This window comes from Phyllopteryx taeniolatus, chromosome 23 (assembly GCF_024500385.1).
Source record: "Phyllopteryx taeniolatus isolate TA_2022b chromosome 23, UOR_Ptae_1.2, whole genome shotgun sequence".
Lineage (NCBI taxonomy): Eukaryota > Metazoa > Chordata > Actinopteri > Syngnathiformes > Syngnathidae > Phyllopteryx > Phyllopteryx taeniolatus.
Window position 1 is genome coordinate 133224 of NC_084524.1, and position 16610 is coordinate 149833.

At 48.5% G+C, this 16610-nt stretch overlaps 1 protein-coding gene across 3 annotated transcripts; it reads right to left on the reverse strand.

Moving 5' to 3' along the window:
- Positions 1-1464: 1464 nt before the first annotated feature.
- On the reverse strand, positions 1465-12585 carry ccnb3 (cyclin B3). Of its 3 annotated transcripts, none has more exons than XR_009786733.1 (12): positions 12234-12585; positions 8017-8099; positions 7857-7943; positions 7031-7143; positions 6840-6966; positions 6679-6777; positions 5759-5851; positions 5561-5698; positions 3840-3995; positions 2643-2990; positions 1929-2033; positions 1465-1626 (listed from the first exon to the last, which is right to left on the reverse strand). XR_009786733.1 is itself a non-coding variant. In XM_061763308.1 (12 exons), exons 1-12 carry the CDS (start codon positions 12583-12585, stop codon positions 1964-1966), a joined length of 1599 nt encoding a protein of 532 aa, XP_061619292.1. In that variant the 3' UTR covers positions 1673-1963. The 3 variants fall into 3 exon arrangements, 2 of the variants coding, with proteins under 2 accessions (XP_061619292.1, XP_061619293.1); XM_061763308.1 differs by lacking the exon at positions 1465-1626 and having other exon boundaries at positions 1673-2033; positions 2643-2773; positions 2841-2990; XM_061763309.1 differs by lacking the exons at positions 1465-1626; positions 3840-3995 and having other exon boundaries at positions 1673-2033; positions 2643-2773; positions 2841-2990.
- Positions 12586-16610: the final 4025 nt, after the last annotated feature.

A 16610-nucleotide genomic window follows, 5' to 3' on the forward strand; every position in this document is an offset into this window, starting at 1 on the left:
AGGGTGTACCCCGCCTCTCGCCCCGAAAATAGCTGGGATAGGCTCCAGCACGCCCGCGACCCGGGTGAGGATAAAGCGGTTCAGATGATGGATTGATGCTGGCACGGCTCAGGGAGTAGAGTGGTCATTTGTCAACCCAAAGGTTGTGGGTTTGATCCTCGGCCCCTGTGACTTGAGCAAGATACTGAACCCCCAGTTGCTCTTGACGCTGCGTCATCAGGAGGTGAATGAAGAGACATTGTTGAAGCGTTTTGAGGACCGTATTTTCACGACCATAAGGCGACCTTAAAAGTCTGAAATTTTCTCCAAAATGGACGGGGCGCCTTAGAACGCGGCGCGCCTTATGAGTGCACCGAGTTCTAAAATCTATCGACGTTGTGTGATGAGCGCTCCGCTTGACTGACGAGGAGCTTTTCCTGCAGACACGCTGCTCATATAGAGGGAAGGCGGACGTTAAAAGGGGGAAGGGTGCGCGTGAAAGAGGACGCAAAAGGCACGCCCCCCACTAGCTATATAGTGCCGGTACGTGCATTGTGCAAAACATCGGTTTGGCTAAGGACGCCCGAAAATGGCACCTACGAAGAGCTAAATTGCGAGCTATCAATTACGTGGAGGAACATGGGAATCGAGCAGCCGCAAGAGAATTCGAGATCAACGAATCCGTGGTTCGCAAGTGGCGGAAGCAGGAAAACGAGCTTCGCCGAGTCAAGAAGACGAAGCCGAGTTTGCGCGGAAACAAGGCGAGGTGGCATTAGATTCATGATCAAAGATCAGCGTCATTGCTGAGCAGCCCCCCGGCAACGAGACCGACTCCGACAATGGCGAGGGAGAACCCGGCATGTTTGCCGGAGAACTTGCCCAGCTGTTCATCTCGGAAACAGAAGATGAGGACTGATCCAAAACAATAACGCGAGTACATTGTTAAATACTTTAATAAAGTACAACCGAACTCAGTTTTGCTCCCGCTGCCTTTTGAAAAACATTGTTTTAGTGTTCGTGTATGCTACCGTTTGTTTGAAGCTTGCGTATGTGCTACCATGCCTGCGCCCAATAATACGGTGCGTGCGCCTTATGTATGTGTTAAATACAGAAATCGAGCCCGTAACTGAGACTGCGCCTTTTAATGCGGTACTATGCAAGCAAAAGGCCATTCAGCATTTAAAGAGTTGGAGAGAATCGCTGGCAAGAGTAGAAGCAACTTGTGAAGGGACAGACTAGGAAGCAAATCTCCATCCTCGGCTCTGCGGGAGATTTTCTGCCATTCATAGTCAAATATGCTGGCGAGCCAGCAATCCATTTCAGCGTCCGGCGAGCACGTCCCTGCCATTAATCCGAGCAACGCAAAGGTCGTCGACTCATTTGCGACTGTCTTCGGCGCTCACATTAACTGTGTCGGAATTTCCGCATCGACTTTGGAATCGGGTTATCCGTTGTCGAAGTTTACCTGGCGTGACATCCTCTTTCGGGATGAAGCCTCTCACATTCAATCAAGGGGGGGCAGAGAAGGCAGCCAAGATTTGCCCCTTTTCCTCAATGGCTCTGCCTTTGTTTACTTTTCGCTCGATTCGTGAATCACTTTGAACCTCCAGGAACCGTCACTCGTTGGTCCGCGTCATCTACTGGTTGCTTGTCGGATTCCCACAAAAGATGATTCACAATTAAAATGCAGACATTTATGAAACACATAAAAAACATCTTTATTTTAAGAGCTGGCATTATACCCGGTGTTTAAAGGAAACGATACAATAAAACAAGGGCCACGAGAGAAGGAACAGACAAAATGACAAGATTCACTTTTTTGTGTGGCAAAAACATTCACACTAAAAAGTGTTTTTTTTTTTTAAAAACAAACTTTTTTTGCAACAGCATATAAAAAGCACAAACAAGACATCAAAATATTCAACGTGAACCTATTTACAGGTATGCACCTGAGGGAACTTTGGGGTGGTGGTAATGCCGACTTTTAGGGCGATAAAGTCTTCTCCAAAACGTCAAAGTCCACCAGCGGCAGGGAGGCAACTTGGAAAAACACCCTGAAAAGATTAAGAGACAAAAAAAAATTTTAAATAAAAAAAACACACACACACAGCATTCCAAGCCATCAACTGTGAATATTTGGTTGGGAATAATGCCCTCTTTCCCTAACCTGCCCAAACACCATTTGGGATTTTGACAAAGTGTACTCCAAATTTCACCAAAAATGCGTAAATGATGCGTAAACACATCATTCACTCCTCCTCTACGCCCTTCTGGCTACAAAGGGATTTTTATAGAGTGGACGACATACAGGAAACCCTCGCTATATCGCAGTTCACCTATTGCAGATTCAGCGCATCGCAGATTTGATTAGATTGCTTTTGTTTTGATCACATTTGTTTTGGATTTCTTTAGATATTTTTGGAATTGTTGTGGTAAAAAGCATTTTCTAGCCTAAAACGTGGGGAAAACTAATCAACATGAATGAAAACACATATTACAAGGAATAAACTACCTGTACAGTACAAAAGCGCAGCTATGCCGAGTGTCTCTGAACGCATCATTACTCCAATATAGTGGATGGGGAGGGATTCCAAAACATCCTTCATCTCCACGGTGAAGCGGACAGAGAAATGTTCCAGAAGCACCCTGAGAAGCGTTCTTACTCATGGGAGTATTTGCTGCGGACAGCCTTCAGCTTGTCGTCGGGGGGCTGCGCCACGACGCCGTAAAGCTTCCGGACCACCGGCGCCACCTCGGAAATTCCATAGCCGCTGTGGAACTGCAGGATGGGCGACTAGAAGAGCAAAAAAACCAACACTAAAAAGGACCCCGGCGACACGCGGCATCCGGCTGATCCGTACCCATCCCGGCAGATGTTTGGTGCGCAGGGCCAGCAACAGGCAGGCGGCCGCCAGCAGCGAGCCTCGCTCCAGCGCCAGCTCCGCGTCCATCAGGCTCAGCTCACAGAAGTAACGTGCCAGGGTCAGCGTCTCCATGCCGACGCTAGCGCACTGGGCACACGCAAGAGGCCGCGAAACGCATAAGCAATCCGTGGAGCGTTCATTCTTGCCATTTTGTTTTCTTTGGAAATGGAGAGAACAAAAACAACGTACAGGACTGGCGGGGCAAACGGAATGAGCACATGGAAAAGGTTCGCCAAGCAGTTGCAAGACCTCATGGCAAGAACTTCCACGCACGTTTGTCAAAATGGCTGACGGACGGCAGCGGGCATTTGGGAAGGCAATCGGTAAGAAACTCAGCGATCCCGATTCCAATATCCGTCCTCATTGGGTGAGGGCACCAAATAATACAAACGCTTTAATGCCGTGCAATACGGACAATGTTTTTATGTCCCAATCTAGTAGTTTTCCTTCAATTTCCAGGACATTAACGCCAATTGACTCTGATCTTTTCTCCATGTATCTATAGAACACATTTTATATAGTATTAAGTGGATACAAGAACATTGCGATAAAACTAACATCCACTGGAAAAATACCAGTCCAGTAGTACATCCAGCTTTCAACCTGTGCACGCTGTATTATATCGGAATGTACCATCTTCCCCATCTCTTACAGCACATTGGCGAAACGGTGTCGGATTGATCTGAAATCGATTCGTCACGCCTGGAGTCACGTCACCGAAAGGCAACCGTTGTCGTGTTAGCGTCTCAGACGCTACGAGCCAAAACGCCACACATCGACGATAGAGGGTTATATCTTACAGGAGATCTACTTTTATAATCACAGTTCGATATATATCGTAATATCACATATTGGAAGTATTCCCCCTTGATCAAACGGAAGCATTTGCATTTGCCACGTGAAAACGCAGAGGAGGAAAGACCCACGGGGCCGTACCTTGGCATAGCGGCGCAGGAAGCCGTAGGGGACGGGGACGCCGATGTCGAAGGAGAGCGCTCGGAGGATGCGCTCCTCCATGAAGCGGAACTGCTGCTGGGTGTACGCGTCATCGCAAATGTAAACAAAGTTCTCCATGCACGGCGGGTCGCGCTCCTGCAACGACAAGCTCGCTCTCAACACGTCGCACGCACCGCTCCTTTGCGCTCAAACAGGCGCAAAGTCAGCTTCAGTGGACGCGTTTCCATCCATCTGCTCACTCGCAAACTGGGGCTCGGCCAAATCAGTGATTCTCTAAGTGCGCTAGTACATGGGCACGCTCTATGCCAAAAATCGCTCCATTCAAAACTACATTCACAAGCCCAATTCCAAAAACAGAAGACAATGATTTGAAAATAACGTTTGAGCTATATTTCATTGAATACACTACAAAGACAAGATATTTCATGTGAAATATCAAATGAAAAAACTTTGTTGTTTTAGCAAATAATCAATAACTTCGAATTTGGCTGCTGGGACAGGCTCATGTTTCCCACTGTGTTACGTCACCTTTTCTTTTGGCAACATTCAATCAACGTTTGGGAACTGAGGACGCTCATCGTTGAAGCTTTGTCGGTGGAATTCTTTCCCATTCTCGCTCGATGCACAGCTTCAGCCCTTCAACAGTCCGGCCGGGGTCTCCGTTGTCGTAGTTTACGCTTCATAAAGCGCCACGCATTTTCAAATGGGAGACGGGTCTGGGCTGCAGGCAGGCCAGTCCAGTACCCGCGCTCTTTTGCTACGAAGCCACGCTGTTGTGACACGTGGCTTGAGAACAACTTCGTTTTTGAATGGCCCCAACAGAGCCCTGACTTAAACCCAATTGAGCGTCTCTGGAAAGACCTGAAAATGGCAACGTTCACCATCCAACCTGACAGAACTGGAGAGGATCTTCTTGTTGAATCATTCCCAAAAGACTCATGGCTGCATGAGCTCAAAAGGGGGCTTCGACTAAGTACTGAGCAAAGGGTCTTTTTTTCATAAATCTTTCAGAATTTCAACAATTCCATTTTTTTCCCCTGTCACTATGGGGTGCTGCGTGTACATTAATGTAGGAAAAAAATTACTTCAATGATTTTAGCAAATGGTTGCAATAAAACAAAAGAATGAAACACTTTAGGGGGTCTGAATACTTTCCATACCCACTGTATGTTCGATTAAAAAAAAAAAAAAAAAAAAAAAAATCAATCGATTCTATAAATATGGAAATTCAAACAAATTGTTCTGGAAGTGAATTTGTAGAGTTGGCATTTCTGCAGGCATAGCTATAAGTGCAATTTTACAAATTGCTAATATTAAGTTCCTTCGGTGTTTCGGTTTTCGGCCAAGAATTTCCATTTTGGTGCATCCCTAGTTTAAACTCCATAATGTTACACTGACTTACAGTAATACATGTTATCTTATTTATAATCAATATGCATTTTCAGAATGACACCTGGGCCTGATTTTTGATGAACACTAAGGCCTACTACATGACTATATTTTAACGTTGGTCATAAAGGTGGTACTGAAAGAGCCCGGCATCTTTTAAGTGGTACTTGGTGTAAAAGGTTGGAGAACCGCTGCAATACATACTTAGCCATCAGCCACCCCCCTCAAGTGTTCCAAAAATAACTCCCATGGCAATTTAGGGGTACTCGTGTTTATTGGGGCCATGTCGAAAAGACGAGACGCGTACTCACCTCGAACTTGGAGGCGAGCAGCATCGCGGTGGCGCCCACCAGCTGCAGCGTGTCGCGCTGGATGGCGTTTCGGGCCAGGTAGTGGTCCGTCAGCTTCACGGCCAGGTACAGAGTCTCGTGGTACAGCTCGAAGTTCTCCTGGTAAGAGGAGCGTCAGCCGGCCGCACGTGGCTACAGGCTGCTTGAACGCCGGCTCACCTGCACTTCCACCAGCCAGTCCACCAGGACGGCGCGCATCTCGCCGTTGATGTTGGGCTGCCGGGCCATGTAGTTACGCAGCACAAACTTCTCCTGAAAGCAAAGCGCAGCCAGCGGTCGGTGCCACGGAACAGAGACGCGGCGGGCCGCCCGGCCGTCGCGGAATATTCAGTCGGGTGGCTGCGGTGCGACCAGGGGCGTTTCGGTGTGCCCCTCGGAGACGCGTCGGGATTGAGGAATCTCCCCGCCTACTCTGAGGCTTGTGGACTTTCGTTTAGATATATACAACTTATGTGAAGTTCCCATTGAGTGTTGGAAATTAAGCTATTGGTTCATCATTTTATGTGAATTATCATTATTATGATTATTCTTAATATTGGAGGAGGCCCTGGGGATGAGCGGGGACACGCTGGAGGGATTATGGCTGTGTCTGAAATCACTCCCAGATGGAGTGAATTTTTTGTATCAATGTAAGTAACTTTTCAATAAAACAAAACAGCAGGACACTGCTTTGTTTACAAAATCCTCGTTTTAATAATGAGCAGCAATCCCTCTTTTTTTCAAATGATTTCTTTTTTTTTTTTTTTTAAACCGACCGCAACAGCCTACTTTGTTATTTTGCGACAGCTGTGACGTCATTAACAGAGCGCCGTGTCGTGTCCGAAAGCTGTTATGAATGAGCTCGCTATATAGCGAGAGAGTGAACGATTTCGGGCACAGCGTGGGAACGCCTCGGGATTTCCGCGGAAGACCTGGACGACGTGGTCAGGGAGAGGGAATTCTGGGCTTCGCCTCCTTAAGATGCCGCCCCCACGACCCGACCTCTGATGGATGTTTCATCAATTATTATCATCTTTGCTCATCAATCGTCCTGGTTTTTGTTTCGGTTGCAAGAACGCACAGCGCCGAGCCGGGCCCACCTCTCGACTTTTCAGGTAGTCAAAGACTTCCTTGGCGTACTCGGGACACATGAGGCAATCGTCGTGGTGCTCAGAGTCCACGTCAAACTCCGCTGGAATCTGCAGACACGAAAGGAAACACGTCAGGCTCCCGTCGCCGGGCGGGGCGGCGAGGGGCTCACCTGGGGTTTCTGGATGCGAGACCGCACGTGGCAAACGGCAGCCACTCCCGCTGGGGCGCCCTCCTCTCCGTTTGCCTCGTCATGGTTTTCAGATGCCGCATTTGCCTCCAAACTCTCAGAGGAGGAACTGCACAAGAGAAAAACAAGTTGCCAACGCTGCCATCCCCACCGGACAAATCCAAACGCGGTACCTTTGCCGCTCTGCTTGACTCTTCTCAGCCTCCGGGGGGGCGCTTGTTTTCTTCCCCTGCTTCTTGCCACAGTTCTTCTTCCTGCCTGGGAAGCTGATGTGAACTTTATGAGCCTGCAATCGGCAAAGGGACAAGTGGGCGACCTCTTTGTCGAGTTTTCTCAAAAGCAAGAGGAAGGAATGAGCGCTTCAAATGCCTCGGAAAACCTCCAGAAGCGAGAAACTGACAATTGATGACGGACATACGTGAGCTATTTCGCTGCTCTTCTCACCAATAAATGTTCCATCTGTGTTTCTAAGGCAAGTGACACCGCTTGAAACGTCACGCTTATTTCCTCGGAATTTTCATCCACATGAAAGCTCGCGGTGGCTATTTTGAACTGAAACCTGTCAGCCTATCGGAGAAGGGCTTCCCCGAGTAGCTGGCGAAACCAAAAGGGTCCAGGAGGTGCGTTGAGAAATCATCTCATGATTCTCTCTCTCTTTTACTCCAATTTGAAGTCGTTTTTGCATCACATTTTCTACAAGCGATAGCACCAAAACAGACGTTTGCATTTCATCTTTACGAACCATTGATTTTAAAACCTATTTGGATACATTTTTGATTGAAACTGAAATATTATTGAAGTCCTTTTTATTGAAAGGCTCCAGGTCATCCAAACCCAAGTGAGGATGGATAAGCGCTGCAGAAAACTGATGTGCTAATGCTAAAACAATATCAAATCAGCGCTTTCATTTTAGTGCGGTATCGTGGCGGTACCGGCCGGGCGGCCCACGTTTGCGCGTGTGCGTGCGTGCGTGAGGAGCAAAGCGGACGTCACGCTCACATTGCTGATGTCGACGAAGGCCTTCCTCTTCTCGGGGGCTCCGTGAGAAGGCGAGGTGGACCTCTTGACGCCGGGACCTTGCGAGTCCTGCAAAGCGACCGAGGCCCATTGAGCGCTCGCTAGCCACAGCATGCTGACAAAACGTCTGGGGACTTTTTACCCGCTTCTCGCACTCGACCTCTTTGGGAAGGTTGCGTCCGGCGGGAAGCGGCGCTCTCTTCCCTCTTGCAAAAGGCATGGCCCCTGCACACAAGAGAGTTCGGCTTTGGGGTACACAAACGAGCAAAGGCGTCCCGAGGCGGATCGAGTCGCGCTCAACAGGCCAAACGCGCCGGCTCGCATTCATTCCAAACTGTCCACATGAGCGTGTGTCTCCCTACCAAAACTGGCGAGTCCAGCGAGTTGAGCCGTCGAACGCTTGAGGAATATTCTCCAATGTGTCAGTTATTTGGAAGCCTCCAACTTCGACGCAAAGTGTTTCGGGAGACTCGAATTTTGCTGCGGCTTCACGATTGGTTGGACTTGAAGCAGCGTGAGCCAATCGGCGAGCTCGTAGGGATGCAGCTTTGAAGGGTTGCTCGTTTTTATTGACGGGTTCTCCCGAGTGTGCGCCAAGCGGCGTAACCGGTTTAAACCTCAAAATATATGTCTCTATATCACGGAAATAATATTCATTCATTCATTTTCCGTTCCGCTTCTCCTCACGCGGGTCGCGGGCGTGTTGGAGCCTATCCCAGCTATCTCCGGGCGAGAGGCGGAGTACACCCTGAACTGGTCGCCAGCCAATCGCAGGGCACATACAAACAACCAACCGTTCGCACGCACATTCCTACCTGCGGGCAATACGAGTCTTCGATTAACCTGCCCTGCATGTTTCGGGGATGTGGAAGGAAACCGCAGCGCCCGGAGAAAAGCCACGCAGGCACGGGGAGAACATGCAAACTCCACACATGTCCTCAGATCTGTGAGGCAGATGTGCCAACCAGTCGAAGACCGTGCCGCCTGAAAAAATAATATTACTACTAATCATCATAAACACCGCATGTTAGTCAGTATTTTTAGCAAACGTTCCATTAATCCCCATGCAAATGGCTTAGGAACTCGTGGACAGGCAGCGTCTCGAGCTCCAAAAGTTGATGGGAGGATCAGGTGATCTTTTCGAACACACCGACGGAGGAATTGATTTGATTGATTCAACCTCTATTTCTTCAGGTGACGCAATCGAGAAATAATGCCATGGTTGCGGACAGCAGAGCGAAACAAAGGAAAGTTGCGGCAAATACAACTAAACGATAGACGTTTGAACACGTGACCAACGCAAACAAATCATGGGAAAATTCCTCAACCTGTGTTGCCATGGTAACCCCAACCAAGCCAGTGAAAATGTCATTTTGTTTTATTTGAAAGTCCGACCTCGCCGAGGAGGGACGCGTGCTGCTCGATGGCGTCACGTCATTGCAGTCTGTTTCAAGTCGGATCCAACGGAAGTCACTGTTCGTGATGGTTGAGTGGGCTTTCCGCTCGCAAATATCGTCACAGCCTCGGACGCGGTCAAGGATGACACGGTCGCTTAAGCACTGAAGTGGCTTTATTCCCATGAGCGCTAACAGAATGCACTTTCATTCAGGAGGCACGATGGGCTGCAAATCACGCCTGTGGACTCCAACGTTTAAGATCAAATGTTCCTTTGCTCTTTCATTCCAAATGTTCCCGTGTTCCTTCACCTTTGCTGACGTGACAACACAACCGCCAATCGCCAAGCCACACTCACAGCCGCACGCTCGAGAGTTCCAATATGTATCGTCGTACAGTGTGCAATGTTGCTTTCGTGCCATCAAAACGGTTTTGACTTTCTCGATGTGGCCAAATGCATTTGACAAAATGACACCCTAATTATGAGACCTTGACTGGGTCGTAACCGTGAGCCAGTGTACTGCCCAAATGAAAGAGGGATTCAGCCAAATATGGAATTTCAACTCAAATAAATCGGGGAAAAGCTCAACTATTTAATTTGAGGTCCTGCTCCGTTTGGCGAGGAGCTCAACGACCTCCGCAGAGGAAATACCAGTGCAGAGGCGGCGGACCCGAGGGGGCACTGGAGGCGATAGTCCCCTCGCCTTTAGGCCCGCCTCTGATGTGCCCTTTTGCTCCTCTTGTCTCGTATGTTTTCGTACTGCACGGACCGGTGCCTAACTGAGAAGCTCGAATACATGTACTGTAAACAACAGCAGGCTACGCATTTGAGCATGGCTGCCCTCCTCGTTGGGAGCGCCGCACAAGTTGTTCCTCCCCATCGGCGGTTCCTCGATGATAGGTCCTCCGTGGAACCTCTTCCATGCGCATTTAAGACAACTGAGATGGTCCTCGCTATGGCGGCTGCTGTGACAACTTCCGGGGTGCCGTCCGAGCATCGAGGTAACGTTGTCAATACCAAACAGGAGACCGCCCGCCGAGTCACATCTGGATTCGTTCATGTTGTTTTGACCGGCCGATTTCAGTTTTGGGAGAGCTCCTGCTTGTTGAGCCGCTTTGCAAACATTGGGAGGCAAAAGTCACTCGTCTGCGGTGACCTTTGCATCTCTTTGCCTCATTTTTGGGTTCCGATCAAGGCGGAAATGTTGCCGCTGATTGGGGACCGGGAAATGCAGAGCGAGCCCATCAAAGCGTTAACACTTTAACTAACCAAACATCCATCCATCCATTTTCTGAGCCGCTTCTCCTCTCCAGGGTCACGGGCGTGCTGGAGCCTATCCCAGCTATCATCGGGCAGGAGGCGGCTTACACCCTGAACTGGTTGCCACCCGATCGCAGGGCACATACAAATGAATGAGTTCATCGGCAATTCACAGTTGTCAATTAACCTACCATGCATGTTTTGGGGATGCGGGAGGAAACCGGAATGCCCGGAGAAAACCCACGCAGGCACGGGGAGAACATGCAAACTCCACACAGGCGGAACCGGGGATTGGACCCCGGTCCTCTGAACTGTAAGGCGGACGCTCTAACCAGTCGGTCACCGTGCCGAAAAATGCCTGACGGATGATGAGCGCAGAGAGCGCGCACTCTCTTTCCTGATTTGCAATAAACCATTGAATGTATTAATCGCACACACAAACAAACAATCACACCCTCACTGTTGCGCACATACAAAACCGAACACGCACACACACTTCCTGTCAATCACACAGGAAGTGAGTCACATTTCCGTGCACGCTCGTTAACTCAACAAGCACCGTGTGAGCACTGAGAGAAACCTTTAGGTGAGTTGGATTTGACATACATTTGTGGGTTTATGTCCTCCAAATCCTATTCTGGGAGGACAAACGTGTGTGGAACGGGCGGACACAAGAGGCGGCCTGCGACCCGCCGGCACGTCGACGTGCATTTGGAGCCATCTCGTCTTCGGGGCATAGATTGGTTTTCGCCGTCACTTGCGGGAATTCAAATCAGGTCCCCACAAGGGAAACCATTTTAAATGAGCAACTAGTGGGGGCATCCCAACGAAGTAATGGTTTCATTTTGAATAAAAGAAGAAGAAAAACAAGTATACCATAAATCAACAATAGATGTGACCGCTAAATAAGGTCTACATCCCAACAGCCGCTGGTAACATACACAGAAACAACAACATTTTATTTAGGACTTCAATTATTGCAACAAGAAAAAAATCCACATAGCATTGTGGGTACAGCGCGGCTGACGTCACGTCTGCTTGGTTTCGTTAGCATTAGCAGCTAGCTTTGTGAGCGATCATGCGGCGGGCCAGCCGTGCGCTGTCTCGACTTTCTGTTCGTTACAGTCTGCTTTAGTCAGTGTTGTGTTCTCAAGAATCAGTCTTGTACTGCATTTTCTTTTTTTATTAACTTGATTTATATTTGTTTGAAATTGCCTCACGATAAATGTTTATAGTCATAGAAAATGCAGTTTCCTGCTATATGCACAATGTGAATTTGAGAAAAATGTTGGTGATCTAAGAGAGGAAACCAATTAATCGTTCATTATAAAGTGAAATGTCTAATTTTCTCTTGTGTATTCATAATTGCCCTTTAACCAAGCAAAAATATAACTAATTGCAGCACTACTGGATGCAAATACTTATTTGTGACAGGTCCGTTTAATGTCACTTGAGAAATAAAGTGAGAACAAGTTAAGTCAGCATTTTCATAGAATAATTGAAAAGCTACCATCAATGGGTTTTGAAGGGGCCATGAACTAAGCCACCCTTGACGATTGTCTTGGAAGGCGCAAACATTTCCATCAGTCACTTAGTTTTCTTGTACAGGTTCACTGCACTTGTTTATCAAATTAGTTTGGAGAAATATGGAGTTCAAAATATCTTAAATATCTAAATGCAGATTATACATGTATTTCTTTTACCTTTTGTTGGCGAAATGACTCGAAACTCAAAGTGTAGGACGTGCGACTTGAGTTGCAGATCTGTGGACTTGAGGGCAAAGACTAGAGACTGCACAGCAATGACTTGGTCCCACCTCTGGTTATTGACAAAGTTTTCATCCTCACAGAAAGCCACGATGAAGGCCGCTGAAAACGTGGAGGAACCGCACCTCCGGCCCAGTTCGCCCGCGTGCCGACCCGGAGACGTCGTGAACACTTTTGCACTCGCTCTGGCCCGTGACGTCATCGGCTGGCTCTCGCGTGTCCAAAGCGACCGGGGAGGTGACCGAGACCAAGTTGGCGCGCTTGCCCGCCAGCTGGCCGAAAGCGTCATCACTCCCGCTCTTCACAGAGCTCAAATGCTGTAAACGACACGCGACGACGTCGTTTAAGTGTATTTCGTTGTCAATAAAAGTGAATAAAAAAATAAAAGCAGCAAAATGTTCTTGCAATACGTCCTATTGTCCACTAGATGGTAGCACAAGAACATTCTCGGGAAACATTGACAAGGGCCATAGTTATGAATGGGTAGATGCGCCAACGCAATGAAGCAGCCCGACTAACCGACGTGCCGATATGGCGGCCATGTTGGGAAGGTCAACCCTCCCATAGAAAGGAACATTCAAATTAAGTCGTAAATTGCTTATTCCTCAATCGCTTTTCATGAGGGTTACTGTCTTGTCAACGCCAAAGCGTATGCTATTGATACAATTTTTTTTAAAGTAAAAATGAATCTATTTAAACATTTTCACATAATGTGAAAGGGACTGGCAGTTCCCTTGTAATTGTACGGCACTTTGCGCAACCGTATGCAACACAACGTACCGGCATCATTGGTCTTTTACTTTTCTACCCGTACACACACATGGAATGCGCTGACAACGTCGGCCTCCCTAGCTTAGCGTCGCCGTCGGCACGGAGCTCAAAATGGCTGCGTCGTATCTACCAATACATATGTCAGAATCATCTTTATTTGAAAAGTATGTCAAAAACACACAAGGAATTTGTCTCCGGTAGTTAGAGCCGCTCTCGACCGACAACAGACAGCCATTTGACAGAAAATACTTTTGAGAAACTTTAAAAAACTTTTTAAAAAAAAATACAGTATGGAGAGTCACTGAGCAATGAAAGGTTACCGGTAATGCCGATACAATATAGATGTATATTTTTCTTTTTGGAAATTGTGCAAATGATGCAGAGTCCTCTAGCACTTTGAAATAACTAATAGAGCGATAATCTGGTACAGGGACCATTGTGCAAATGGTGCAGATTTAAGAAATGCAAGTAGTTTAAAGTGTCTAGTAGTGCGATAATCTGGAACAGTGTCAATTGTACAAATGGTGCAGATACTTCCCAAGCACATGAGTGGCCGGTATTGGTCAACAACAGATATGCAAATAGCGGAGCGTGGCGAGACTACTCCAGTGAGTGCACGAGTAATGTATAATCGGCCCAACAGAGGTGTGACAACAATCTCGAGACAAAATTGGCAGCATGTTACAATGGAATTGTAAGTTAACTGTTTAAGAAGTTAATGGCAAGAGGGAAGAAGCTGTTGGAATGTCTGCTAGCTTTAGTTTGCATTGTTCGATAGCGCCTACCTGAGGGAAGAAGCTGGAAGAGGTGGTTACCAGGATGTGGAGGGTCCAAGAGGATTTTGCATGCTATATCTTAGTTCTGGCAGTGTGCAAGTCCGTTGCAATTGGAGTTTGTCCTTTTTTGTGGCAGCACCAAAGCAGACTGTGATGAAAGAACACAGAACCGATTTGATGACCGCTGGGTAGAACTGCCTCAAGAGCTCCTGTGGCAGGCTGTGCTTCCTCAGAAGCCGCAGGAAGTCCATCCACTGATGGGCCTTTTTGAGGATGGCGTTGATGTTGGTCTCCAACTTCAGGACCTGAGACACTGCAATTCCCAGGAACTTGAAGGTCTCGACGGTTGACACGTGGCCGTTGGACAGCATGAGGGGCAGCTGTGGCAGGCTGTGCTTCCTCAGAAGCCGCAGGAAGTCCATCCACTGATGGGCCTTTTTGAGGATGGCGTTGATGTTGGTCTCCAACTTCAGGACCTGAGACACTGCAATTCCCAGGAACTTGAAGGTCTCGACGGTTGACACGTGGCCGTTGGACAGCATGAGGGGCAGCTGTGGCGGGAGACGCCTCCTGAAGTCCACGATCGTCTCTACAGTCTCGAGCGTGTTCAGCTCCACCACAACCGCAGCCGCTCCGCTCCCTGTCAATATGCAGACTCCTCAACGTCTTTGATGAGGCCGGTGCTGGTGGTGCGTCTAGATGAGGCGGTGTCCCCCAGCCTCACCTGCTGTGTCCTGTAAATCCACTGGCAGAAGGCAGGCGAGACGCTGAGCTGGAGAAGCTCGGAGGAGAGGAGTTCGGGGACGATGGTGTCGAACGCAGAGCTGAAGTCCACGAACAGGATCCTCGCATAGGTTTCCGCGCAGTCCCATGCTGTCTGCGTCATCCGCAGACCTGTTTGCTCAGCAGGCAAACAGCAGGGGGGTGCAGCAGGGGACCTGTGATGCTCTTGAGGTGGTCCAGCACGAGGCGTTCAAAGGGGGTGTTAAGAAACAATTGAAAATAGTCAAACTATTTGCAGACCCCAATCCACGTCATTGTTATTGTTTGTTGAAATAAAAGCACTCCATTTTGACCGTCTACGCTGCTGTGAGGGGACATTCAGTATTTGCGGCGATTGCAAGCGATTAACGACTGCGCAGCCTCGCCGAGCAGAGAGCTTCCCGTCGATGATCTTTTAGGGCTTTGGCAATCAAAGTCTGGCGAGTGACCTCATCGGCTCATAACTTAACAGCAGTACTTGGGTCTCGTGACCGGTGCAAAGGTTGGACTGTAAAGAGGCTGAAGAGGGCAGTCACAGTCAACAAGGTTGACACACGTGCACATTTCTCAAGCGGGGCACGCGCACACATTTAGACCCTTTTTAAACGACAGGAAACCATTTTTGTCTAACTGCTGTTCTTGTGCGTGGTGGACCGGAGACGAGCAACATAGCCCGCCACACACAAAACAAGCAGAGGCCTGTCGTGGTACCGAGACTGACCTGTGAGAGGCAGCACAGTGCAATGCGGACTGACACAAAATAGAAAGGACAAATACAGCGGTTGCCATTGGAACGACTTGAGTCCTCAAGCTGGAGAGGACGTCAGCGCGGCAAAGTGGAGTCGAACTCAGCCTTTCGACAGCGCTTTCCTCTGTTCCAAAGGAAGCACCTTCTCATCGCTCTTTGGCTCCATGACCTTTTCCAACAAAGGTTAAGGAAAGGTGGCATAAACTTGAGAAAAGGTGACTTTCTGAGAAGGCCTTGCTCGAGACTTGAAGTTTCAAGACTTGAGACTTTGCACGTGTGACTTGATGCAATCTCTGGAAAGCAACATGTTTTCTTTGTCCTGACAAAAACGCCATCGAGTGCCGCTCAGAGCCGTCATCGCAGGTGCCGAGCGCGGTCTTGTTGAGTGTGTCTGCGGTCCGGCGTGCGACCTTGCAGACTCCAAACACGCACTCGCCGCGCTTTCCCCACCACACCGCAACCCAAAACATCGTCATTGTCTGCAATATGTTTTTGGATCGGCTCGCCTGGCTTCTCTCCGCTCGTTCCGGTGACAACACGAGCGCCGTCGAGGCTTCGCGCGCCAAGCGCTGGCATTTCGCATCCCGCTAAAAGGAACTCGCTATTTCAAATGACATCGAAATGATGTCCTTTTTCTCAAATGTTTTGCGTTTTTGTGTTCTTGAATGGATGGAGCAGGGAACTTGCTGTAACAGCCCTTGGAGTTCTCCCAAAGAAAAAAGTCACAGGGTGTCAAGTCAGGACTCCTGGCCGGCGGGCCACGAAGAGCCATCCGTCCATCTCCCGGGGAAGTGTCCGATGCAGCATTCTCCCAAGCACTGCTAAATGGCCAGAGTTGATCTTGCATCATGGCCAGGTACCTTTCACTGGGGAAGAAGGAATTCTGTCCCAAGTCATCCCAAATGATAGCCAAGAAATCATTCATGTCAGTGTTATTCTAACATGGACATTGAGTTACTTGAAATCAGGCACAAAAGAACCCCGTACAGCACATAGCTCGACGGATCCAAGGAATGACGTCATTGTCTCGGTTTCCTTTGTTGTGTTGACGCAAGCTTGGGAGCTGGAGCGCTCTCGTGTGGCCTCAATGTGTCACTGCATGTTTTCAGTCTCCCAAAAGAAGAAGAAAAAAAAGGGAATGTAAGAAAGTTGTGCTGTGACCCTAATACAACTAACTACCCGTCTGCACGTCTGTCACACACACAACATTTGCCCACAACTCGTTTGCAATTGAAAGAAAGTTTTCAACGAAGGAAG

What these genes read in the sequence shown, in the direction of transcription:
- ccnb3 (XM_061763308.1), bottom strand. Translation starts at nt 12,585, where the DNA reads ATGACGCTTTCGGCCAGCTGGCGGGCAAGCGCGCCAACTTGGTCTCGG. An exon ending in AGTCATTTCGCCAACAAAAG is followed by an intron (nt 8,100 to 12,233) that starts GTAAAAGAAATA and finishes TCTTGTGTGCAG; the next exon opens with GGGCCATGCCTTTTGCAAGA. An exon ending in CCTTCGTCGACATCAGCAAT is followed by an intron (nt 7,144 to 7,856) that starts GTGAGCGTGACG and finishes TGCCGATTGCAG; the next exon opens with GCTCATAAAGTTCACATCAG.